General features: G+C 36.0%; 1 protein-coding gene across 6 annotated transcripts in view; it reads left to right on the forward strand.

Moving 5' to 3' along the window:
* Positions 1–27,140, forward strand: part of MME (membrane metalloendopeptidase) — a 95,382-nt gene that overhangs the window by 45,154 nt on the left and 23,088 nt on the right. For all 6 annotated transcript variants that reach the window (XM_036904151.2, XM_036904148.2, XM_036904153.2 and 3 more), the window contains 7 exons: positions 1,073–1,174; positions 2,898–3,034; positions 3,144–3,237; positions 4,349–4,477; positions 5,244–5,342; positions 8,865–8,945; positions 10,263–10,366. In XM_036904151.2, coding sequence (XP_036760046.2) covers positions 1,073–1,174; positions 2,898–3,034; positions 3,144–3,237; positions 4,349–4,477; positions 5,244–5,342; positions 8,865–8,945; positions 10,263–10,366 — 746 coding nt within the window. The remainder of the gene's footprint in view (positions 1–1,072; positions 1,175–2,897; positions 3,035–3,143; positions 3,238–4,348; positions 4,478–5,243; positions 5,343–8,864; positions 8,946–10,262; positions 10,367–27,140) is intronic.

Consider the following 27,140-nt stretch of genomic DNA (forward strand, 5'->3'; position numbering starts at 1 on the left):
TCTGTGTTGGGGACAGAATTATCAGAGGAGAACAGCTTCTTACCCTGGGTTTTTACCACTTGTACCTTCCCAGACCATGTCTCCTTTGATCAGCTCTGTAGTAGTTCTATCCTACCTCAGAATTGTCTCTTCATTTTCTTTCTTCTCTTAGACTCTGAAATTGAGGTGGAGTATTAGTTATCTTTGAATCACCTATGTATCTCTAACAGTATCCAGCATATTATTGCATGAAGGAGATGTACAGTAAATAATTTATAAAATGAATGAATAATTAAGTGACCTAAAGAGGAAATTGGAGCTATTGTCATTGAGAAATAAGTCCCATTTATATTTTTTTACCTTTGTCCCTTCTCACTTAAAATTTCTTTTACTCCAGCCCTTAGCTGGGGAGTTGTTATTGTAATTTTCTTTTCTTTTTTTTGATTCAGCAAAAAATAAGTAAATAAAACTTGGTGCTGTTGAGTATAGAGTACTAAATTGGTTAGGCAGGCTGAGAGGACAGTCACAAAAGTAGAAGGGGTTAGCACTCTCCCTAGATAACTTGCTACCTAACTGTACTATATACTAGGAATTTTCTCTCTCATACTTGCTTTAAATTCTTGCAGAAACCATTGGGCTTTTCTTCCCTGTCTGAATTTTAACTGGGACACTGAATCAGGGGTGAGGGGGAAGGGTATTAATACGAGTATTTTAGGGATAAATTGAAATGACTATATTCAAGAAAGTTATAATATGAAACAACCACAGATACAACAGAGCTGGCCATTAGCCACAGAAGGAAAGAAGCCTGCAAATACTGTTTATGTGGTTGGGCGGTTATCAAAGTATAACAAGATTTTTGAAGAATTTTTATACTTGGCTGCAGCCAAATCTTGATAATTGTTGTTGAGTATACTGACAATCTCATATTTCATTTTTTTTCTTGATATATGATAAAATAAATTACAAAGCAAGTACAGAACAGAACTTAAATCAAATGATGTACCTATCCCATATTTCTTTTTCCCTCATGTAGTTATATTTTTCTAAAGAATTCATAGTTCTGAATAATGATCAAAAATTAAATCCATAGGCTACAACTAAACCTGAAGATCGAAATGACCCAGTGCTTCTTTATAACAAAATGACATTGGCCCAGATCCAAAATAACTTTTCACTAGAGATCAATGGGAAGGTAAGTAGCAAGTTCTAAGTACTCTCTTATTGTGTCATTTCTAAAATTATAGCATTGAAATAGTTTGTTTAAATGCAGTGATTCTTATTTATTGAAAAAATTGAACTTCAAAATAAATTTAGGTGACACCAGGTATTTGACTTCATGACAAGACCAGAACTACTTGAAATCATTGTATCATATTTAGTTAGAGTAAATTTCAAAGATAAAATTCCCTTGAAGGTAGCTATGTAATTATATTAGAAACTGTTCTAGAAAAGGGTTTGGGAAACATTAAAACTGAAAATCCATCAGAGAGACCATTATATAGCCATCAGACATGGATAGTCAAAAATAAAAGCTCTGAATTTCTTTTTAACTCCTCAAAAGGATCATTTATTCCTAGAACTTGCCATGTTCTCATGAAGGCTACCTATGGAGGTGTTCAGAGCAATAATAGACAAATAGAACACAAGAAATAAGAAGAAAAATCTGTCTCATAAATTCCATTTATAAACAGCAACTGGCATATTTTTGCTTAGCTGTAATTCATTAGCTAATATCTAATAATCTTTTCTTGGGATTGTGCATGTATTCTTGTGTTTAGTAGTTATACATGATGTAGAAGAGGAGCCATGTCCCTGAAAATTACAAACTACCACATTCAGTGATGAAATTCTCTTTGGCACTAATTACAGTAAACAAAGACTTTTAAAGACATAACCTATTGAATTAGGAACTTCTCACATAGACCTTTTTAATATAGTAAGTGTTTAATGATATGTTTTGAAAGAATGATCCAAACTACCAGAATAAATCAAGAAAAGTACATACCACCTCATACGTAGTAAGTGATCGATATATTTATATACCTGTAAGTACATTTATACACTTATATATATATATATATATATATATATATGAAGTACATACATGTATGTACTGTATGGAAAATCATAGAACCTAAGATACTGTTAATCTTAAATGTTCTCAAACACTGAAATGTGGCATTTCAACAAGATTTGCATTACATCCAATTCTGCTGTTTTTTCTTTTATCTGCTGGTGGTTGAATAACCACCATTCCCATTTAGAAAATAATACACAATATTGTATCTTTTGGCAACTCCAAACCTAGCTTCTGAGGTAAAACCGCATGTCTATAGACCCAATATTGATAGTTTAAAAATGTGTTTTGTTTGGCTTCACTGGACCATTTGCACCGTATCTGTAACGTCCCTGCACTTCTGCTATGACGACAGTATACTTTCATTTGCAGCAGGATCTCCACTGAGATGAATGACTGTATTGAATGGATTGTTCATTAATATCCATTTTTAAAGGATAAATACTTTGTATCTGTCTAAATTTTGCATAGACCAAGGAAGCTTTATTTTTAAAGCCAAATTGCTTTTTCTTCTTTGTTTTTATATTGGCTAGACCAAGGTGACATTCAACCTAATTTCTAGGTGTATTTCTCTATGTTTAGCTTTGCTTTTGCTCTTGAACAGTTGGTTTGATTCTGCTGAATAATAAACATGCTGCAGAACTAATTTTTAATCAAAAAGTGAATGGAACAATGGATGAAAAATCCTGGTCAAATATCACATATCAAATTGATCGTTGTAGTAATTATACAGTGTTAGAACTGACACTGTAACCATGTCTGTCCCCCTATCATAAAGTATTGGAAACAAGAAGAGACATGCATAATTATTGAATATTTTATGCCTGCTTTTTTCCAGCCATTCAGCTGGTCAAATTTCACAAATGAAGTCATGTCAACTGTGAATATTAGTATTCCAAATGAGGAAGATGTGGTAGTTTATGCTCCAGAATATTTAACCAAACTTAAGCTCATTCTTACCAAATATTCTTCCAGGTAGGTATATCAGAGTACCCATGTCCTCAAAGTTTACATTTAATATCACTCTTTAGAAGCTTTGCAGCCTCATCTTTTCTGTTGCTGGGTGGTGGGTTTTTTTATGCAGAGATCTTCAAAATTTAATGTCCTGGCGGTTCATAATGGATCTTGTAAGCAGCCTCAGCCGAACCTACAAGGAGTCCAGAAATGCTTTCCGCAAGGTGAAGAAAAAATCTCTCTTTTCTTAAGACTTAAAATATAAAGAGATACATGGTTATGAAGGCTTGCCATGCGCACTGCTAGAGTGTGGTGAACTTTGCCAAGAAACTAGAGACAAGTGTTGCTTATTTCACTCATATTTAAGCTATGGTGCCCAGGAAAGCTAATTTTCATGGGCTTCGCTGCCTTAGATAGTCTGCTCTGACACTATGATGGGACTGCCCTGGATGAAGAGGCATTTGCTTATTTGAAAGAATACTGGCTTAGTTTTTGTGTGCGTGTTACAAGTAAATTCAGGGATATCTGTCTCAATTCATTTGATTTTCAGGTGCTCATAACACACTAGCCATCCAGGTCTAATTTGATGTGGGCAGTCCACTGAGCACACGCCTGCCTGGGGACAACCTTACCGCCTTTCTTAGGCTGTACCAACATTATTTAAACATCATCATTTTAGTTCTGTTGTAAGGGGTGAGGGCAGGAGGAATTGAGTAAAGAGAAACTAGCAAACATATCGGTTGGTGTCATGGAAAGGAAATAACTCTGAAAATTTTAGGTTTTACCCTTTGAAAGAAAATGTAGACAAATTGTTTTAATTAAAGAATGTAAAAACAGTGTTTTACTAAATTTCCCTTAACTAAGTTAATCCCCTTATTGGTACTTAAACTTATGCACATACAGTTCTTCTGAGTACTGGAAGTTCAACAAAACATTTAAAGTCAGGAATGTGTTTTCTCGTATGCCAGATTTCTCCCCTGTTACACTTACTGAACATTACTTCACGTTTATGTTTATGCAGCAGTATTATTTTTTTGGTTTTGGGTTTCATTGTTTTCTAAAGCTGTCTAAGAAGGATATTAACTTGTAGCAGTCAAGAGTTCTACTGGGACATGCTACTGAAAATGTACCTTATTTTCAGATGATATATAAGTAAACAATCCAACTGGATTACATTTTTATCTTGGGCAAGAACAATGTGCCTTACGAGGAGAAGCAATGAATAGTGCAAGAACTTAGGAGACATAAAGGATAGAGCCCTGTGAAATCTGTGCTCTTGCCAGGCTCTGGCTGTCCACTCCCGGTCAAATGCATTTCCCCTTCTCTCTCCCTCAGGCCCTTTATGGCACAACATCAGAAACGGCCACCTGGAGACGTTGTGCAAACTATGTCAATGGGAATATGGAAAATGCTGTGGGAAGGCTTTATGTGGAAGCAGCCTTTGCTGGAGAGAGTAAACATGTGGTAATGTTTCAGCACAGCACACTACCAGTTATCTGTTTGCATTGATGGCAATTACAATAGGCTGTAATTTGACTAAAACTTTATTAATTGGCAGAGAACCTCTGAATCATAATTTGCCATTATTTCCCAATGTACCTCATTCTTCCTCCCCCAGGAGTCTGGTTATATTTCTGATGCTGATATTGTTTAGTCCAAAATCAACTGTCCATTTTCCAAAAGCGGAGTACCCACTCCCACTCACACGTTCTGTTGACAGAGTCATTTATAAACTCTTCTGTTAACAAAATTGACCAAGCATTTGTGTTTTCTTAAAACACTAGAAAATAAACTAGGGTTTTTATTTGAAGCATAAAAAATGTTGCTAAAATTCTCATTGTTACTGAAATGAAGACAATGGAAACTGAAGACATGGTGAAAGAAACTTCTGAAATGCTAATTATTGCTGAACTAACTACTAATGATAATGACAGCTAATGTTTTATGTTCGTTCTTTTATGATAATGGAACCACTGGAACCACTGGATTCTAAAGATGATATTTTTATTAATGTTTATGTTAAGACCTGTTTTGTCATTAGTGTTGGTAGTAACAGTGTTGTTTTAAAAATATAATATCCACATGTACCCATTCCTTTAGATCACAGTTTGTCTATAAATTTACATTTATTAGCATATTATTGAGTTGATTTATAGCTCTATGCTTTTAAATTTTTGTTACAAAAAAAAAAATCAATTAATGGCCTAAATTTGTCTTCTCTTGGTTTGAGGTTGAGAATTTGATTACACAGATCCGGAAAGTTTTTATTCAGACTTTAGATGACCTCACTTGGATGGATGCTGAAACAAAAAAGAAGGCTGAAGAAAAGGTAAAAACAAGACAAGCTTTACTATCAAAGAAAAAAGTATTTATAAGAAAGGAGGAAATTTTCAGAAAGTTCAGAAAAAAATACAATCAAGCCTTGCATAAAATAAAAGTAAGCTCCTTCAAGATGTAATGTTTCCAGGAACAGTCTTCATGGATAAAGAGTTTTTTTCTATGATTTTCATCTTTTATTATTTCTTTGCCAACTCCTACTCTCCATGTTCAGTTCAAAACTTTGAATGATTTCTGAACTCAGAGGAAAATCTTGTGTGAACAAGTAAAGAATTAAAAGATACCATGAGTGGTTCATATTTTTCTTCTTTTTCTGAAACATATCTAAAAGGCCTCTAGTTTTTAATGCCAATTTCTAGCCAAATTTAATGCAAATTTCCAGTTGATTTTTTTAAAAACGTATCCTACTTTGTTCTTTATTATGACCTCAGGAAAAAAAATACTAAATTTTAAATAGGCAAATGTAAGCTGGCATATTATTTGAATATTATAAGGTGACCTATAGTTAGAGGGATGTTGAAGGAGCCTTTTTATAACCATTACTATTTATCCACATCGTACACCTATTATTCTGGCTTTTAATATGTTAAATAAGAATACATATTTATTTAACAGAGGTGCGATGTCTTAGAAATCTTAGGTTTAAGTGTACTATGATCATTTGCCTTGATAACTGCGTAAAACTAGAAGGAATATATCTAGTGAAAAGTGTATGTACTTAATGAGCAATATTCATATGCAGCCTGATTGTTCTGTTGCTGGGCACTGCCTCTGGGGAGGTCTCTCCCTACACACTAGATGAAACTTCAGCCCAGATAGGGGAGGGCTCTTGACTCTGATTGGGAAAGAATTCTTGATCAGGTCTAAGAAGTGCCCGCAAGAAAGGAATTTGTTAAAGCAAGAGTAGAAGCAAATGTCAGCAGCCTTGCAGGCAGCAGAGAGCAAGGAAGAACAGAGGAAGGAAAGGGAAGTTCATTGAACTCCTGGTTGGCTTTGGCCAAATCCCTTCCCAACTACTAAAGCCAAGGTCACCTGGCCTCTGGTGTCTGCTTGATCTGCTCAGTGGGGGAATTATGTTGACACCTACCACCCCAGAATCTGGGGTAGCCGCATAGCACTGGATGGAGTGAGTTTATGTTTTGAGAACTTCCACTTCCCTATCGATCTGAAGTAAAACAGGGAGAAAGGATTCCATTGAGGATAGAAAGCTAAATAAAATAGCAAAGTGACAAAGACATCACTGGAGGTGGAGGTCGGCAAGTTCTTGTCTTTATCATGGTAAAGTTCAGAGACAAAGTGCAGTAAGCTTATGCAACAAGAAAGTTTATTTGATATAAGACAGTATACACTCAGATAGGAAGGAAGCCAGGCAACCGCAGAGAGGAGGTATACTTAAGGGTTTAGGGGTTGGGGTTTTATAGGGCTTTTTGGGTAGAGGTTGGCACAAGGCATGCTGTATACAGGTACTTCATAATTCCTTTGAAGTTTTGTTTTAAGAATAGGGTTATTTAGGTGACTGTGTTGATCCAGATCTCATCATTCTTTAACTGCATAGGTTCATTTATACTCCAGAGGTCTATCTCCAGTCCTGGTTACAAAGTTACTTAATTGATTAAGGGGCTGGAAGAAGAGGAAAAATAGCATATAGATTAAGTTAAATAATAAACTGGGCCTTTTTCGCAGGCTAAATAGATTTTACAATGGCGTGACCCTTGTCCCATTTCCCTGCTCTATCTCATTTCCTCTATAGTTAGGGTGGCAGGAAGAACAGACCATTCTTTGAACTGATACATAAAGAGGCCATAAACCTACTATACTAAGGGAATCAAGCTGGAATCGAGTTCTCTTTCAGGATTAAATCACATGAAAGGACTGTCTTTTTAAACTATCACAGAATCCTGAGTGAGTTAGGTCTAGAATTTAGGCCCCCAGGATGGCTATCTTTCCATCACTTTGACAAGGCCCTCAGAAGTTCAGATTGGATTTGTTCCTTTTATGTTCTAGCTATGCGAGGCATGGTTGCATTTCATACAGCCTGTTGGATTGTTCCTGTTCATCATTTCCCAAGGTGGTCTTACAGGACCTGCAAGTTGCATGAAAAGAAATCTCATGGTCAAAAGAGTTTAGGAAACACTTCCTGCAGGAAAGCTTCCCTGAATGCCACCCTAGACTAGGTTACATGCATCTAAGGTGTGATTTTAAGGCATGATACAACACACTTCAGATTAATACTCATTGCCTATTATTGATCTTTATGGTAAGCTATCTGGGGGCAGAAATTTTTGCCTAACATTGTATCCTCAGCACCTTATAAAGTACTTGGTATTATTCTCTTGAACATATATTAAATGAATAAATACACTAATTAATTCATCCTCTTGGATACTTACGATAACCTAATTTTATGCAGCAATAAAGAAGCCTGCTTAATGTTTCTGTCATCTTATTTACCCAAAGATTTGGCAATAAATCCATTATGTACTACCTCCTACTACTGTAAACTTTGTGTCCCTTAGAACATCCTTTGGGGAAGTGTCTTCTAGAAAATAAAGAACCATTCAGAGAGGGATGATTGTAATTAGTCAATGGTGTGGAAACCTATAAGAAATTGGGCTTGGCCTAAATTGACTTAGTGACACATGTCCTGTCTGATCCACTGGGGAAATCCTGGGCTTATGAAATAGATTTGTAACAAAACCTCATCCGTTTGATGGTAAACAAAATAACTTAGAGATACAGGCTTAATTCCACATGAAAATTTTAATTAAATTATTTAAAAGCAATGTGATGTGATAGACTCAAAAGTCATGTCTTTGAGAAAAATGAGAGAAATAAATAGAAATAGCAAGTAGTAAATAAATGTTAATGAAATAATAAAAATGTAAGCAATTTTAAGATAATAAAAATAATAATCAGAAATGGTAGTTAAGCGAAGTGGTACACATGAGCTGTATAACAAGGAAAATCCATTTCCACTCATTTAACTAATGTCATTCATCTAACTGTGGGAAGATAGGTATACATCAGCTTTGGAGTTCAAAGGAGAACATAAAAACTCCAGGAACATATATTCAGGAAGAATATTAGCACGAACCCTGTAAGCACATATCCGTTTTCTCAGCTAAATCAGTGAAGTGGAAAGATAATTATAAGCTGCTAGAATGGAGGTTCCAAATATTACCCCTCCTGCAAAATTGAAGGAAAAAAGCCTTTCAGAGAAAAAAGTTCATAAAATACATGTGCAACAATGACTTGTCAGTTTTTATTTTGGTTTTCTTGGGAAAGCTGCAGCCAATGACAATAGCGTGTTAGAAACTAAATTTCAGAAGTATTTTTTATGTATTTTGAACTCCAGGCAGAAACTTTTGCAAATATTTCTATTTAACTGTTGTCAGATACTCTCCTTATAAACAGTATGGATCAACCTATTTATCTGCTAGGCATGGGCAAATTATAATGTTTGCATTTGAAAGTTACATAATCATCTTGACATGCAATGTTTTTATTTTCATAGGCCTTAGCAATTAAAGAAAGAATCGGCTATCCTGATGACATTGTTACAAATGACGACAAACTGAATAATGAATACGTGGAGGTCAGTCTCTGTAAACACCCTGCACTAATGATACCTAGGGCTGGGGACAATATCATTTATAGCTAAGGGCTGCCAGAAATTATGTGAAATGGCCTAAAGCCTTGTAGGCCTTATAATATAGAGCTTGAACACTGAAGCCAGTTACTACAGCTGTTTCAGTTTTAGCCTTTTGTGTGATTGCCCTGGTCTGTATTTGGTTTTGTTATTTTGGTTTCCATGTGTTCTATTTTAAGAGTCAGAAGAAAAAATCTGGTGTCCCTCACAGAGGATCTAGGGGTAGACATCACAGTTAACAGCAGGCCGTGCTCAGGCTCTTATCTCACCTGATACAGGCCCAAGAAGCCATGTCTTCAGGTTTCATTCCCTTTTTAATTATTCCTCCACTGGATAAACCAGGCCATGCCTTCTCTATTTAAAACAAAACTACTCTGAGAATCGGAAACTCTTTCCTTCTCTTCTGGTAATGTTAACAATGAAAAGAGAATAGAGTTGACTCACGTCTCCCCAATACTGATTTCAGACTCAGCTGAGGGTCCTGTCGCTCCCCTCGTGGTCACCACACTGCTGGAAACTCTGGTGACACCAAGGTGGTTCTTGCCCAGATCCGGGGATGACAGTGATTCCTGACCCATTGATTACTAGCCTATAGTACCCTCTCCCCTTTTTCCATTTGCAGAGAAGCTTGACTATTTTGTTTTGAATGAGCTGGCTACAGCATGCAAGTCCCTGGGGCCCTCATGGCAAGAGTCTAGCAGCTGAGAGTATAGACTCATGGCTGAACTGCTTGGGTTCAAATCTCAGCTACACAGATCATAACTTGCTAAGAGCATAGACTCAAAATCAGACTCCTAGTGTTCAAGATCCAGCTGTATCACTTATTACCTTGAGCAGAGAATTTAATTGTGCCTTAGTTTCCTCAACTCTAAAATGTTTATAACAGCCCATCTTCATAATATTATTATAAGGATTAAAAGAGTGTACTATATACCTGAGAACAGTACCTAGCACACAGTAGGCACTAAATAAGAATGTGCTCTCATCTGTCATGTAAGAATTAATATCAATACAGTAAAACTTGTCTGACACTTGGTTTCATTTGATTAATTACAAAAGAATAGACTCCAGTGGTGATTCAGCTAGAGCAGCAGGACTACAGTAAAGAACTAAGCTAATTGGAATTAAATCCTTTTTTGGTAATGCTCTCTGTTAACTTTATTGATGGATTAAACTTAAGAAAACAGCCCCTATGTTTTTTTAGCAAAATTTTTGAAGATACTGGTTTTAATATTTTCTCCCAAAATCTTTTATATAATATAGTTGAACTACAAAGAAGATGAATACTTTGAGAACATAATTCAAAATTTGAAGTTAAGCCAAAGTAAACAACTCAAGAAGCTTCGGGAAAAGGTGGACAAGGATGAGTATGTATATTCTGGTTTCTAATATATTTGTTCAGAAGAGGGTCCTTTTCCCTCCTCTGTGTTGGATTAAGAGAAATAACCTTATTTAGAACAATGTCTAAAAGTACAGTGTCTTCCTTCTATCGAGTACATCTAAGAATGTTATAGTAAAGATGCGTCAGGGATTTAACCAAAATATAAAATGTTTTCATTAAGGCGTCCTTAGACTACCTCATTTCTTTGGCTTCTCAGCATGAGTAACCCATAGCTCATTCAAGCCTTTTCTGAGGCCATTCTCACTAAGAATTACCTTCTGCCTGCAGCCCCACCTATATTCTGTCCGTCAGTCGCCCAGCTCTATCCTCTTCCATATGCTCCGTGAAACACGTCTACAACCTTGTGGTGGCCAAATATAGGATACCAGGGTTCTCCTCCAAAGCCTTCAGTGTTCGTAATCTCCACTTATTAGTGACATTAGTACTCCATATTAACTATTAACGTTAGTTTAGTGTTTATTTTTCAGTTACCCAGATGTCTCTAACATGTTAATCAGCATGTGTGTGCACTCAAAACCCTAGAACTGCTTATGCTGACTTTTTCTTGCTAGGCTCTTCACTCCTGTAGAACAGGGGCTATTGCTTTTGACTGTTCAGTATGGTACTGAACACAGAGAAAGTTTTCAGTTAAAACTGAATTCGTGAATGAGTAAGCAAGTGAAAAGTAAAAATACTAACTTGATTTGTGTGGTAACTGACACAACAACATGCCAGGAAGGTGATCGTTTATTCACACATTCATTTATTCAGTTATTAAGCTAACTAAACATTAAACATTAATGTTAATTTTTTAATTGTTAATGTAATATTTCAATAACTTTTAGCTTAATAAACACTGACAAAGTCTAGGTGTCATTGAGAACTAGGAGAATCAAAGGTGAAATTTGATTATATCACATTACATCAGCAGTGTAGCAAAGACATGATATAGGAAACTGTACCACCAGGAGGAAAGTGTTATGCCAAGCAAGGTGCAAAGTGCAGTGTGACTGTTTGATGGCAGGACTGTTCAGTTCTCAGTAAACCAAGTACAAGTTGGACAAAATTCATAAATGGAAATGCCAATACATTTCAATCTCTATGCAGTGTTTTGCACCATACCCTAAAAGAGAGACTGATTTATTTTGCTGGTCTCTGGATTTACATTGGAGCAAATGTTGTATTGTCAGTGCTAAAAATTGGGCTGCAAATGTCAGAGAATGTTTAGTGTCCCAGCTGGAAAAGAAGGAAGGAGAATGAGTACATATGCTTTGTGTTATAATTGGTTGTCAAATTCTACCTCTAGAAATCTACAAAAAGTCATCAAAAGGAGTACTCTATGGCTAAATTCCTAATCTGAGAAGTTTACAAGTCTGAACATTTTTATTTCTTTAAAAATACATATACTTACATTTAATAACTGTTAGCACTGTGTTAGTATCTACAGAGAAATACTGTCAAATATTCTTTCTGAAATTAGCTAACATAACCTGAACCCACGTGACACCAGCAGATTTCTCCATAATTTTAAAAATCATTGTTCAATTATTGCTTGCTGTCTTCTTTTGAAGTTAACGTAATCCCAGTTCTTTAACCGTTTTGCATGTAGTTTGCACTTTACATTTCCTTTCATGATATGTGTTGATTTTCTCTTTATGATAATCTAAAGCCACAATTGTGTATGATAATTTAATGAATGTTTGGTAAGTAACATGTATAGCTAGCTCTCCAGTTCTTTTTGGATCTTCTCCATGAGCTTCTGCTAGTCATCAAGGTGCAGCTTGGCTTCCAAGATCTTCTCTGCCATGCCAGCATGCTTTTTCTTTCTTCCTCCTCTTCTGCCTTTATATACTGAGGCCAAGGGTTCAGAACTCTGGCTGCACATTAGAATCACCTGGGGAGAGTTAGAAATAGCACTGGTTCCCCAGCACCACCACCCGGTATTGTGATGTACTTGCCTGGGGATGGGGACCTAGGTACTAAGTATTCTTTTTAAGTACCACCCCACCTCCTCCAATGAGGACCCCTGAGTTAGTGTTAGTTTTTTTTTGTATTGAATCATACATGTTCGTCTTTAATTTTGTGCAATTTTTTTACAAGATGATGCCTTTAACTTGGCAATTTAGGTTTAAAATTTATTTTTCATCTTCTGCAATATTAGCAGCACTGTTGACAGTGACTGCATCAGGTCTTCAGGACTGCCCCTGAAAGGACACAACATAATAGAACTTCTTCATATTTTATTAAAGTTTCTTACAGTGAAAGTTTCTGATTTATTTTGTACCTGCTTAATAGTAATAGATTCAGTATGTTTTCTTTCCTTTTTTATGTATTGTCAAGTTCAACTGCTCACTGTATAAGTTCAGGCACATGTTTTTCTTCTAATTTATCCACATGGTTTTTGTTACCAGTCAGAGAATTTACATTTTCAGATACTCAAGTCCTTACTCCCAAAGTCTGCAGGAGAAATAGGTGTCCATACTCATAACTGATGGGACAGAGATGAGAAAACTATTGATTATAAGATGGTTATATTGCAGGGTATTATAGAAAATTGATGATGCATTAAATTTTCAAGGCAGCAACTAATTTAAGTCACTTCAATTAACCAAATAGTAACCTTCTGGACTTTTTTTTCTTGCTCCACAAGCTCTCAGTGGACAAACTTGTATGCTTCTTGGCATCTTCTACTGTCATTATGGCCACTGAATTTTTTAATCTGGCCCAGGTTCATTTGCTGAGTTGCAGGCCCAAACGTCTAGCTGCCTATGAAACATCTCCATGCACGTCTTCCTTTGACCCTTCAAGCATTTTCCATTTTAGGCAAAAATTGATCATCCCTCTCCCATATCCTGATATTCACCAACAGCTCCCATCTTACTGCTACCAAGTCAGAAACCAGGGACTCATCTTACATCTTAGACCCTTTGTCTCATCTCTGACACTTATGGGGTATCTACCTCAAATCCCTCCCCCATGAAAAAAACACACCAAGCTTACATCCACCAGCTGCTAATTGAGTATTACGTAGGTATGGGAGGATTTCCATCTTACCCTCCATTGTCACTACCTTAATTCAGACATTTCTCATTGTTCACCAGAGCTGTTACAATATTTTTCCTGACTCTATGACCACTCATTTCACATTCATTCAGTTTATGCTCCATGCTACTGCCCTTAGAGGGCTTTTAAAGACACAAATTGTCGTGTTATTTCCTGATGAATACCTTCCAGTGTATCCCTGTTGCTGTCTTGAGAAGCGTGTGCAAGGCTCCACACACCTCCCACTGCTCTCATTCCTCCAGCTCCAGACTATCCTCAGCACCGTCCCAAAGCCCAGCTGTCAGAATTACTTCCAAGTCATTGCTCTGTATTTTCCTTTTCTTGTCCTTTCCCTTGAACATCCTGTCTGCCTGTGTTCATCCAACAGAAATCTATACATGGTTTGATTCAGTTTGAGTGTTACCTCCCTGAGCATCCCATCACATTTTCTCTATGCCTTGTGCCTGTCCTATACCTTACACACATTTCAGTCATAGCACTGGTACATTTTACTACATTTAGCTGGACTAGCCCTTGTAGAAAGCAGAAACCCAGAGAACAAATATATAAATCTCTAAAGAGAAAAAATGTACAAAAACAAAACAAAATGAATTCCTTTTCTTGTTTTTAGACTTCTACTTGTGTGTTTCTCAGGATTGAACTTTGTATGTTATAATTGTGATAGGTACCAGCAGTGTTTGTAAATCATGACTGTTGGGCCATGGAATTACTTTTCATAAACTATAAGGACTTATTTCATTGCTGCATCTTTCCTGTGGTTATGCATTAAAACACACACACACACACACACTGACATTGACAGAAGCCAACTCAATAAACATTTTATTGAGCAGCTGCAATGTGCAAAGCACTGTTCTGAACACTGTGGAAGACAGAGATGAATAAAATGTGGCCCTCACCTCAGGACCTCACAATCTAGGGAGAGAAACAAGTAAGTAACAGTTAAATCTAATGAAAGGCAGAGTCTGGTTGGTGCTATTACACAGAAACAAAAGTGCTAGAACAACCCTTTTTTTGAAACCATAATTAAACCATTACTTATCAGTAAAACATTCTCAGGAAACAGCATGTCAGCATTTAAATTAATTTGAGGTGAACAGAGGATTCACTAAAAACAAAACAAAACAAAATGCTTGACTCATTTCTGCCTTCTTCCTTGCTTCAAGCCTGCTGTTTGTTCTAATCTGGGCTAATTGGATAGTAGCCTCTGGGGTAAGTGGTACTCCTTGAGGCTGGCAGCCCAGCGGCTGTGGTTCTATGTGCTTCTTCCTGAGGGACCAATACCACCAAAAATGGCAAGGAGGTCAGTACCCTGTGAAGTGACACAGTAGTTCTGCCACTGCAATGTGTTACTAACACTCTGTTAGTGTCCCACTTCTTCCAGGGAGTACCTGTGGCCTTTCAATAGCCATGCATTTCTTTATTTGTAAAATGAGCAGATTGCTTTGGATTGTTCTAAATGTCTTCCTCCTTGGCTTCTCTGCATCAAGTGACCACACAGAAAAAGAGCATATTCTTGAGAGGTAAAGAAGTACATCACTTCTTTCTAAAATATCCCTTCTGATTTTTCCCCTTCAGGGAGGTTTCTAGAACCAATCTCCTTTCTAATTAAGTCTTATATTGGTGAACTTGGTGATCAAAAGGACCGTAGTTATGCAGGACTTATATGGAAAAATGAGACGGCACAATGCATAGAGTAGATGGGACCCGTCCAGCTGGTGTAAAGAGTGCTGGAAATTTGGGACACTGAATGTCCATTAGTGTAGATGTATGAGGAAGATTTGTAAAAGACATTGTTCAGTTCAAGTACAACTCAGCCAGAAAGATGTAATAACAGATAGGTGGACTAAACATGGACAAATCATTCTAATTCCCTGCCCTGGTGTGCTCATGTTCTGCACATGTTGTAATAGATGAAAATTTTAGATGTCCATCTTTTATACTCCCATTAAATGAACAAGCTTTGCAGTTCTCTAATGTGTTTTGGGGTTATAAGCAAAACACATTTTATCAGTAAAAACATACCTGCTTTTTAATTAGCACCCAAGGAGGGTTTTGTTCTGTTTTGTTTTGAGAAGAGGAAGGAGAAATAGAAAGGGAAGCTAAATGTTTTAAAGGTTGAAGTTTTAAACTGGGAGAAGAAGTTTGCAAAATCATTTCTAGACCTTTTATCCCAGTGTACCCTCTTGAGGGGTTAATTCCCAGAGGGTACACAGCTTCTGCAGCCTGCGTGGCAGCAGTGCCTCACTTAGCCTAGTCCCCTCCACCCTCCCAGAGTCTCAGGATGAGAAAGGTCGGCACTCTTGGACTTGGAAGACCCACCAATCTGCCAAGGCCCAAATATGTATTGAGTACCCATCATGTTCCCAGAATTGTTCTAAACCCTAGAGATACAATTAAGAACAAAACATGAAATAAACAACTGAGACTATATCAAACTAAAAGCTTCTGTACAGCAAAGGAAATAATCAACAGAATGCCAGAGCTACCTACGCAATGAGAGAAAATATTTTCAAATCATATATCTGACAAGGGGTTAATCTCCTAAAAACATAAGGAATCCTTACAACTCAATAACAAAAAAACCAATAACCCAATATAAAAGTGATCTAAGAACTTACAGACACTTCTCCAAAGAAGACATATAAATGGCTGCCAGATATATGAAAAGATGCTCAACATCATTAATCATCAGGGAAATGCAGATCAAAACCACAATGTGATATCACATCAGTCCTGGCAGGTGGGCTATTATCTGAGGGAAAGAAAAAAGAGAGATAACAAGTGTTGGCCAGATGTAAAGAAGTTGAAACCCTTGCACACCATTGGTGGGAATGCACAATGGTGGAGCCCCTTTGGATAACAGTCTGGAGGTCCCTCAAATAATTAGAAATAGAACTTCCATATGACCCAGAAGTCCTGCTTCTGGGTGTATATCCAAAAGAATTGAAATCAGGATATCCAAGAGATATTAACAGTCCCATGTTCATTGTAGCACCCCTCACAATAGCTAAGATGTAGAAACCTAATTGCTTCCATTGACAATGAATGGATAAAGAAAATGTGGCATATGCACACAATGGAATACTATTCAGCCTTTAAAAAGCAGGGAATTCTGCAATATGCAACAACATGGATGAACCTGAAAGCATTATACTAAGTAAAATAAACCAGACACAGGAAGACAAACACTGCATGATTCCACTTACATAAGGAACTAAAAGTCAAATTCATAAATTCAAAAAATGGAATAATGATTACCAGGAGCTGTGGAGAGGAGCAAATATGGAGAAATCATCAAGCACAAAGTTTCTGTTAAGCAAGATGAATAAGCCCTAGAGATCTGTTGCACAGCATTGTACCTATAGTCAACAATAATGTGTCATAACACTAAAAGTGTGTTAAGAGAGTAGATCTTGTGGTAAGTGTCCTTATCACAGTTTTAAAAAAGAATAAAAGATGGAGCATCCCTGCTCTCATGGAGTTACTATCTGTCTTTAAGCTAGACAGATGATAGATACAATGTCAGGTACATCTTTGCTAAGGGTTGTATGAGATGGAAGAGGTTTCCTTTCTTTTTTTTAAAGATCCCAAGGTTATTCTAAATCAGGAGGAAAAGTCACCAAAAGAAAATTCTGACAGAAATGATTGACCCACCCATATATCCCCCAAAATGGGGAATTTCTCTGAATTTGGCCCATTGCACACATGAAGGTACACACACAACATGTGCATGTACACACATATAAAGTTATTGAAGACCAGAAAGATTGCCTTGTTGCTAAACAGAACCACACACACCTATTACTTCTAGGAAGAGAATGAATGGTGATTTCTGTTGCTTTTTGCTGAAAGAGAAGTGGACTCTCCCAATTTAATGTAAGAATAGGAGTACTGACTATCACCTCTTAATCAGGTGAATCACTCAAATCACTCAGAGTCCTTCAGTTACATTAACAACTCTTATACAATAACAGTGAACAGTTTAATGAGGATCTTTGGTACTACTGTGCTTTTGCCTTTGGGTAAAAATTCACTTCATGAAACAGTACAATTGCTTGTGCCATGGATTGGGTGGGGTGGGGATGGTGGGAGGTGGGAGGTAGAGAGAGTACCAGCCCCATGAAAGCTGGCAGCCTGTGCCCCAGCCCTGTGCTCTTCTGCTGCCTTGCTCAAAGTACACACAGGGGATGCTCTATAATCACCTGGCTCTGGTTGCCAGGGGGACTTGCTTTCCTAGGTCCCCTGGGACTGAAACAGAGAGACAACTACTGGCAGGCTACCACTACACAGAGAACAGACTGAAATACACATCCAGTCTCTTGTGAAAAAGACCTACTTACTTGTCCTGGAACTTCAGCCTGAGGGACAGGAATCTGTTTTACCACATGTCTAGAGACTATGGAAGTGCTCCCAGGGAACATAGGCCAGAAGACCCCATCTTTGTGGTCTCCTTCAGCCTTGCTACAGCTTGCCCATACCTTGCAAAAAAGAGCTTATACACTCATCTGAAGCTCCGATTTTTGCAATTATTGCCCAGGGGACATCTGCACATCCCCTGGTCTAAAGGTCAGCAGTGTTTACAATTGCAGTCCCACAGGATTGTATATATTTGCATATCTTAAAAGCTACTGCCTGATGCTTGGTTTCCAATCAGCCTGAAGCTAATGATGATTGAGATCCTTCCATTTGGAACACTGACAGGTCATGGCTCACCCTCAACAACTGGAAGCTATCAAGAATAAACAAGTCTGCTTAGATAATCACAAAAGTTCAAGAGACAACAAAGACCTAGGGCAAGGATGAAAAGTAAGTTTCATCTCTTAAATAAATCTGGTCCTCAGGACTGGAAGAGATAGCTGTTTCACCTACTACATAGAAATAAACACAGAAAATCAAGCAAAATGAGGAGACAAGAATATGTTCCAAATGAAAGAAAAAATAAAATCTCAGAAAAAAGCTTTAATGAAATGGAGAAAAGTAATTTACCTGATAAAGAATTCAAAGCAATAGTCATAAAGATGCTCACCAAACTTGGGATGAAACAGTGAGAGCTTCAACAAAGAAATAGAAAATATAAGAAAGTACCAAACAGAAGTCACAGCTGATGAATACAAAAACTGAATTAAAAATTACCTAGAGTGGTTGAATAGCAGATTAGATGAAGCAGAAGAAAAGATCAGTGATCTAGAAGACATGAGAGTGGAACTCACCTAAATAGAACAGCAAGAAGAAAAAAGAACTTAAGAAAGTGGAAATAGCATAAAGACTCCTGGGACAACATCAAAAGGAATAACATTTGCATTGTAGGGGTCCCAGAAGAAGAAAGAGGCAGAAAACTTATTTGAAGATGGCTGAAAACTCTCCAAACCTGGAAAAGAAAACCAACATCCAGTTCCAGGAAGCCCTGAGGGTTCCAAATAAGATGAACCCAAAAATATCTACATAAACACACACATTATAATTGAAATATCAAAAGTTAAAGAATCTTAGAAGCAGCAAGAGAGAAACTTGTTACATACAAGAGAACACTAAGATTAGCAGTAAGGTTTTCAACAGGAACTTTGCAAGCCAGAAGGCAGTGACACAATATATTCAAAAGGCTGAAAGGAAAATACTTCTAAGCAATAATTCTTTACAGAGCAAGGTTATCATTCCAAAATGAATAAATTTAAAGAGTTTTCCAGACAGCAAGAGTGTAAGGAGTACATCACCACTAAAGCAGCCTTATAAAAAATGTTAGAGGTACTTCCTCAAGCTGAAAAGAAAGGGCATTGTTTTCAAGAAAACATGAAAGTATAAATCTCACTAATAAAGGTAAAAATATAGTAAAAATAGTGTATTAATCACAAGCTAGCATAAGAAGTAATAAAAAACTATACAATAACTAAGGGATACACAAAAAGTTATAAAATATGACATCAAAATCATAAAATAGGGGAAGGGTTTGTAAAAATGTCAAGTTTTAGAATACATCCAAGCTTCAGTTGCCACTGACTTAAAATAAACATATATATTTCTATACAGGCCTACCTCAATATATATATTCTGTTACATGAGAGCCTTTTGATAACCACACAGCAGAAACATACACGAAAGAGAGTAAGAAAGGAGTGTAAGCATAACAATAAAGTCATCAAACCACAAAGAGGAAAGCAAGAAGAAAAGACCCAAGAAGCATTAAAAAATAGCCAGACAACAATTAACAAAATGGTAATAAGTATATACTTATTAATAATTAAGTCAAATAAAATTATTGCACCAAATTCTCCAGTCAAAAGACACAGAGTAGCTGAATGGGAAGAAAACAAGACTCATCAATATGCTGTCTACAAGAAACTCACTTCAGATATAAGGGCACATGCAAACTGAAGGAAAGAGATGGAAAAAAATGTTACACACAAATGGAAACCAGAAGAAAGCTGGGATGGCTATACTTATATCAACAAATAGACTTTAAAGTAAAGAGTGTAATAAATTCAAAAAAGGATATAACATAATGATAAAAGGATCAACCAAAGAAGAGGATAAACATGTAAACACTTATGTACCCAAGATATAAATGCTTAAATATATGAAGTAAATACTAACAAACGTAAAGGGAGAGATTAACATCAATACAATAATACTAGGTGTAAAGTCCCCTACTTACATCAATGATTAGATCATCCAGGCAGAAAATCGATAAGGAAACATTAGCTCTAAATGACATGTTAGACTAGATGGATTGAATGGAATGGATACATGCAGATGGAACATTCTCCAGGATAAGTCATATGTTAACCTACAAGACAAGTCAATAAATATAAGAAGATTGAAATCATATCAAGCACCTTTTCTGACCACTGTGGTATGAAACCACAAATAAATTCTAAGAAAAAACTAGAAAAATTAAAAACATGTAGAGCTTAAACAACATGGCACTGAAAAATCAATGGGTGAATGAAGAAATCAAAGGAGAAATTTAAAAAAATACCTTGAGACAAATGAAAATGGAAATATAATGTAAAATAGCAGCAAAAACAGTTCTCAGAGGAAAGTTCATGGCACTATAGGCCTATCTCAAACTAGGAAAAGAACAAATGAAGCCCAATGTTAGTAGAAGGAGGAAATAATAGACATCAGAGTGGAAATAAATGAAACAGAGACTAAAAAGACAATAGCAAAGATGAATGAAACTAAGAGCTGGTTCTTTGAAAAGATGAACAAAATTGACAAAGCGCTAGCTAGACTCATCAAAAAAATGTTCAAATAAAAACAGAATACTATAAAGGAAAAGTTAAAACTGATATCAAAGAAATACAAAGGATCATAAAAGACTACTATGAGCAATTTTATGCCAACAAATTATACAATCTAGAGGAAATACATAAATTCCTAGAAACATACAATCTTATAAGACTGAATCATGAAGAAATAGAAAATCTGAATAAACCAGTTACTAGTAAGGATATTGAGTCAGTAATCAAAACCTCCCAACCAAAAAAAGTCCAGGATCAGAAGGCTTCACTGACAAATTCTATCAAGATTACATACCTATCCTTCTCAAGCTCTTCTAAAATTTGAAGAGGAGAGAATGCTTCAAAGCTGATTTTACAAGGCCAGCATTAACCTCATACCAATACCAGACAAGGACACAACAAAAAATAAAATTACAGGTTAATATCCCTGATGAACAAAGATGCAAACATCCTCAGCAAAATACTAGCAAACTGAATTTAACAATATATTACAAGGACCATACACCTAGATCAAGTGTGATTTATTCCAGGGTTGCAAGGATGTTTCAAAATCCACAGATCAATCCACATATACATCGCATTTACAAAATGAAGGGTACAAATCATATGATCATCTTAATAGGTGTGGGAAAAGCATCTGACAAAATTCAACATTCATTTATGATAAAAAACTCTCAACAATGTATATATATAGAGAGAGTATACTTCAACGTAATAAAAGCCATATATGACAAGCCTACAATTAACATCATAATCAATCATGAAATGCTGTGTTTTCTCTGAAAAAGGATGCTACTCTCATTACTTTAATTCAAGAGGTATTGGAAGTCCTAGCCAGAGCAATTAGGCAAGAAAAAGAACTAAAAGGCATATAAATTGGAAGGGAAGAAGTAAAACTATTGTTATTTGCAGATGATATGATTTTATATACAGAAAACCCCAAAGACTCCTCCAAAAAGTTGCTAGAAGTAATAAACAAATCCAGTAAAGTTGCAGGACACAAAATCATAGAAAAATCTGTTGTCTTTCTATACACTAACATTAAATTATCAGAAAGAGAAGTTAAGAAAACAATCCCATTTACAATTGCATCAAAAAGAATCCAGAACCTTGGAATAAATTTAACCAAAGGGGTGAATTAATAACCTCTACATTAAAAACTTTAAGACATTTATGAAAGAAATTGAAGAAGCATCAAATAAATTGAAATATATTCCATGCTCATGGACTGAAAGGATTAATATTGTTTAAATGTTTATATTTTCAATCTACAGATTCAATACAATCCCTATCAAAATCCCAATAGCATTTTTCACAGAAATAGAACAGTCCTAAAATTTGTATGGAACTACAGAAGACCCCTAATAGCCAAAGCAATCTTGAGAAAGAAGAACAAAGCAAGAGGCCTCATATTTCTTGATTTCAAACTGTATTACAAAGCTAGAGTAATCAAAACACTATGGTCTGGGCACAAAAGTAGACACATAGATCAATTAAGCACAATAAAAAACCCAGAAATAAGCCAAAGCATATATGATCAATTAATTTGTTTAAAAGGTGGCAAGAATATACAATAGGGAAAGCACATCTCTTTAATAAATGGTGTGGAGAAAATTGGACAGCCACATGCAAAAGAGTGAAACTAGACTATTATTTTACACCATACACAAAATTAACTCAAAATGGATTTAAGACTTCAATGTAGGACTTGAAAATACAAAGCTCCTAAAAGCAAGCATAGGCAGTAAGCTCCTTGATAGCCATCTTGGCAAAGATTTTTGGATCTGACTCTATGTAAAAAGGCAGCAAAAGCAAAAATAAACAACTGGGACCACATCAAACTAAAAAGCTTTTGCACAGCAAGAAAAAGAGAACTACAAATGGAAGAATATATTTGTAAATCATATATCTAATAATGGGTAATATGGTTAATATCCAATATACACAAAGAACATCTACATCTCAGAACAATCAATCTGGTTGAAAAATGGGCACAGAATCCAAATAGACATTTTGCCAAAGAAGACATACAGATGAAAAAAATGTGCCATCAGGCACATGAAAAAATGCTGAACGTTACTAATCATAAGGAAAATGCAAATCAAAACCTCAATAAAATATCACCTCACACCAGTTAGAATGGCTTTTACCATAAAAAAAAATGGCAAGTGTTTGTGAAGACATAGAGAAAAGGGGACGCTGTGCACTGTTGATGGGAGTGTAAATTGATGCAGTCACTGTGAAAACAGTATGGGGGTTCCTCAGAAATTAGAAATAGAATTACCATATAATACAGCAACTCCATTTCTGGGTATTATCTTAAGATAATAAAAACACTAACTTAAAAAGATATATGCCCCTATATTCATTGCAATATCATTTATAAAAGCCAAGATATAAAAACAATCAAAGTGTTCATTCCATGGATAGATGAATGGATAAAGAAGATGTCAGATAGATACATATACAATTGACTATTACTCATCCATAAAAAAAGGAATGAAATCTTGCCCTTTGCAACAGCAGGAGTGGATCATGATGGTATTATACTAAGTGAAATAAATCAGACAGAGAAAGACAAATACTTTCTAATCTTAATTATATGTGGAACCTAAAAAACCAAGCAAATGAATAAACAAAATAAAACTCATAGATACAGAGAAAAGAATGGTGGTTGCCAGAGGGGAGGGGCAATTGAGTGATATGGTGGAAGAGAGTCAAGAGGTACAAACTTCCAACTATAAGGTAAATAATTCTTAGGGATGTAATGTACAGCATGGTGATGATCATGAATAATATTGGCAGTGAATATTTGAAAGCTGCCAAAGGAGTGTTAAAAATTCTCACAGGAAAAAATAAATTTGTTACTTTGTATGGTGACAGGCAGTACCTTACTGTGGTTATCATTTTGCAGTGCATACAGACATCAAATCATTACATTGTATAACTGAAACTAATACAATATTATATATCAGTTATACCTCAGTTTAAAAATATAAGCTTTTGATCCACAAAAGTGGCATCTTTTCCATATAGTTAGGTGTTCTTTAATCTTTCAATGAGTTTTCAATATACAAGTCTTGTGCTTCTTTTGTTAAGTGTATGCCTAAATAGTTTATTCTTCTTTTTACTAATGTAAATGGAGTTATTTTCTTCATTTCATTTTTGGATTATTCATTGCTAGTGTATATAAATATAACCAATTTTGGTATATTGGAAAATAAATAAAAATAAGCTCTTTCATTTTTAAAGAGATTGGCAAGGAAATGGCATTCATCGTTGTAGTGAATGGCATACATCATATGTATGAGGCAGATGAACAGCTTAGAAGTAGGGGATTTGATGGGAAAATGAGAGGGTCCTCTTTCTCCTTAGTTTACACATGTTTGTCCCACTTGTTATTTAACTTATAAATTTATTAGGGAAAATAGTTTGATAACCCTGCTGTGCCTTAGTTTCTTCAGCTGAAAACTGGAGGTGTCATCTATCTTAGAGGGATGGTTTAAAAGATGAACAAAGGTATAGAGAAAACCTTGAGGTCTCAACAAGACAATATTAATAAGTGGATTATGCAATTAAAAAATGGGAATTCTGCTTTCCAGAGGTATTTGAGGGAGACAAAACCATTATCTTATACTGCTGATTTCAAATGAATTGCTTCAAGACCCCTAGATGATGAGAAACTGAACACTTTCTGGGAAAGAAATATCAACAATTTTGTTATTGTAAGTTTTAAGTTATACCTGAGTGGGTGAACGAGTTTTATTCCATGTACTTTTGCAATCCAGTGGGTTTCTTATATCCAAAAGGCTGTAAGATCAGGCTGTCCACATCTGCTTTTCTTCCCTGCTGTAAAAATGATGTCTGGGTGCTTTTGTTTCATCACCACTTAGGTTCTTCAAGTAATAAGAAGTGGAAGAAAAGCACCTTGTCCCCCTCTCAAGGGTCTTTCACCTTACATTTCCTGTCCACACTGTTAGTTCAGCTTTGAGGGCCATGCTGCTTATAGTGACCCCTTTTTTGTTCTACTGTTGAATGTCCCAAAATGTAAGTTTACCTGACAAAATCATGTCACAGAAATTTAAAAAAATAAATAACATTTTACTTCTTGCTTTCCCACTTTTCGTTTAATACCACACATACCCACAGTCTTACCCACACAGGCCACTAGAGGCAGGAGTGAAAATCAAAACAACAGAGTGATAGTTTCTTCACCTCTCAGGCCTCACGCCTCTTCTTGGAGGCTGCTGTGTCTGGCCTCTGCACTTTAAAGGTATCTTCAGGGACCCTGGACTACCCATTAGTTCAGGGCAAGAATCACCACCACTTCGTTTTCTTACCTGCTGTGCATTTTCTCTTTTCTGTGCTGCTATTCAGGGTCAAATTTGCCTGTGTTCTGTAAACAGAAGCTTCTCCTGAAACTTTAAAACTGCATCCTAATCAAAAGAATTTAGTTTTGTTGTATCACCATTTATTTTGAGAAATGTTTTCTTTGCCTTAATTTAGCTTTTACATTAACATGATGAGATATTTCATGAATGACCACAGATATTAAGCATTAAGCCTGTAACTGTGCTACCATCATTTTAAGATGTAATGATCCAATCACAGTACTTCAAGTTCTGATCATTCCCAGGGATAAAATGTCCTGTGCTTTTGAATCTGGGTAATTACCCAGGGGTGGTCTGAGGACACACAGTGAAAGATCTAAAGGAAGAAAAGGCACACACTACACACTAGTGCTCTATGAACCTCAGCACCATAATTTTTATTTTCTTTGAGAATTCTGTAGTCATAAATAACTACTTGTTTTCTTGAAGGTGAGGCACAGTGGACATTTTAATATGTAAAACCCTTCCTGCTGGAAAGTCACAAACATTAATCAAAATGCAATCTTCAGCTCCTTAATGTAACAGAATAGCAGAAAAGTCCTAAAGTGAGAGGTATGACATTTATTTTTACAAAAGCAATGAACATGGGGTGGGTAATATAAACTTCATGTGTGTCCTACTTCTGAGATCTGTTGCTGTCTGAAACATTAGTTCCATATATCTAGCTCCTTTCCTCTGTAATATACTTACTTTAAAAAACGTTTTGGATTGGCACTCTTTCATGTGTCGTTACTAGCATTGTGCCTGAGTTCAAAATCAAAAACTTTGCATATCATTTGAGATTGTCCATAGAAGTCCATGCAGAGTATACTATCGCTAAATCAAAAGCTCCTTATTGAGAAACTGGACATTAAAACAGTTGAGACCTGATAACATGTTAACTTTTATAGCAATTAAAATTTCAATAATTATAAGCTGTTCACACTTAAAGTCTACTGCCATATTCCCATCTAAATGTTGATGATGAATCAGAAATACCTTTCTCAAGTCCCCAAAGGAACAGCGTTTCCCCCCTCAGGAGTACAATGAGCATTTTTCCATTTTGCCCCTTTTGCCAGACAACTTAGAACCTTACTTGAACCTGAGTCATTATTAACTGTGTAAATGTATATAAGCATAGTCCTAATACATCATTTTTCCTGATCATGATTTTATTTATATAAATATTTTCTGCATCATACTTTGGGATCACACAGACAAAATCTACTTGTCCTGTGTAGTTTTGGATCTCCCAGTTTTAGTCCACACCCCTGGATTTACAAGTCCATGTTTTGTTGTGAGTCATCACAAATCATGTGGGAAGCAAGTGGAATTTAATTGAAATAAATAAGATTGTATGCATGTAATCATCAACATGCAAGAAATTAAAATATTGATGACTCATTGTAATGGAATTAGGAAGCACTAATATATCCATCACACCCTCCTGTCTGAAAATGTTTCTCTCTGTTTAAAACAACATCATACTAAAGAAGAAACACATTGATGAACCACCCCCACACCTGCACCATCCATCTTCACACTTATTTTCTTTGTAAAGAAAAATTCACAGAAATGTTACCAGGATTCTTTCTGAAAGTTCCAAATAGTTTATATGAATGTCTTGGTCATGTTATTGGAGATAAAATCCATAGTTAATGAGAACTTATCAGACAGTTGTTATGTATGGCCTTCCCTCAGTTATTTTTAAGAGATCAAAATGGAACTCACATCTGACATCCCACAGTAGCTACTGAAAATTGTAGCTAAAATGCTGATTTAGGCAGTGACTTTGTACTATTTACCTTGCAAAGCAAGGTCTGGAAATAGTTCTAATTTAGTCTCTTTGTATTAATTACTGTAAACTCCTTCTGTAAGTAGGATTATAATCGCCACACTAATTGTGTCCCTGAAAGTAGAATAACTACAATAAAGCCGTTGGATAGTAATAAATAGTAGTCTGAAGTTTATGCATGTGTGCTGACATTTAAGAGGTTATCTGAAATCAGGCAGAGTTCATTTTTTCAGTGAGTATATAAGGATAAATGTAATAGACTATTAAGATGAGGATATTACTCCTGCTGCA

The sequence above is a fragment of the Manis pentadactyla genome, chromosome 1, assembly GCF_030020395.1.
Source record: "Manis pentadactyla isolate mManPen7 chromosome 1, mManPen7.hap1, whole genome shotgun sequence".
In the NCBI taxonomy this organism is placed as follows: domain Eukaryota; kingdom Metazoa; phylum Chordata; class Mammalia; order Pholidota; family Manidae; genus Manis; species Manis pentadactyla.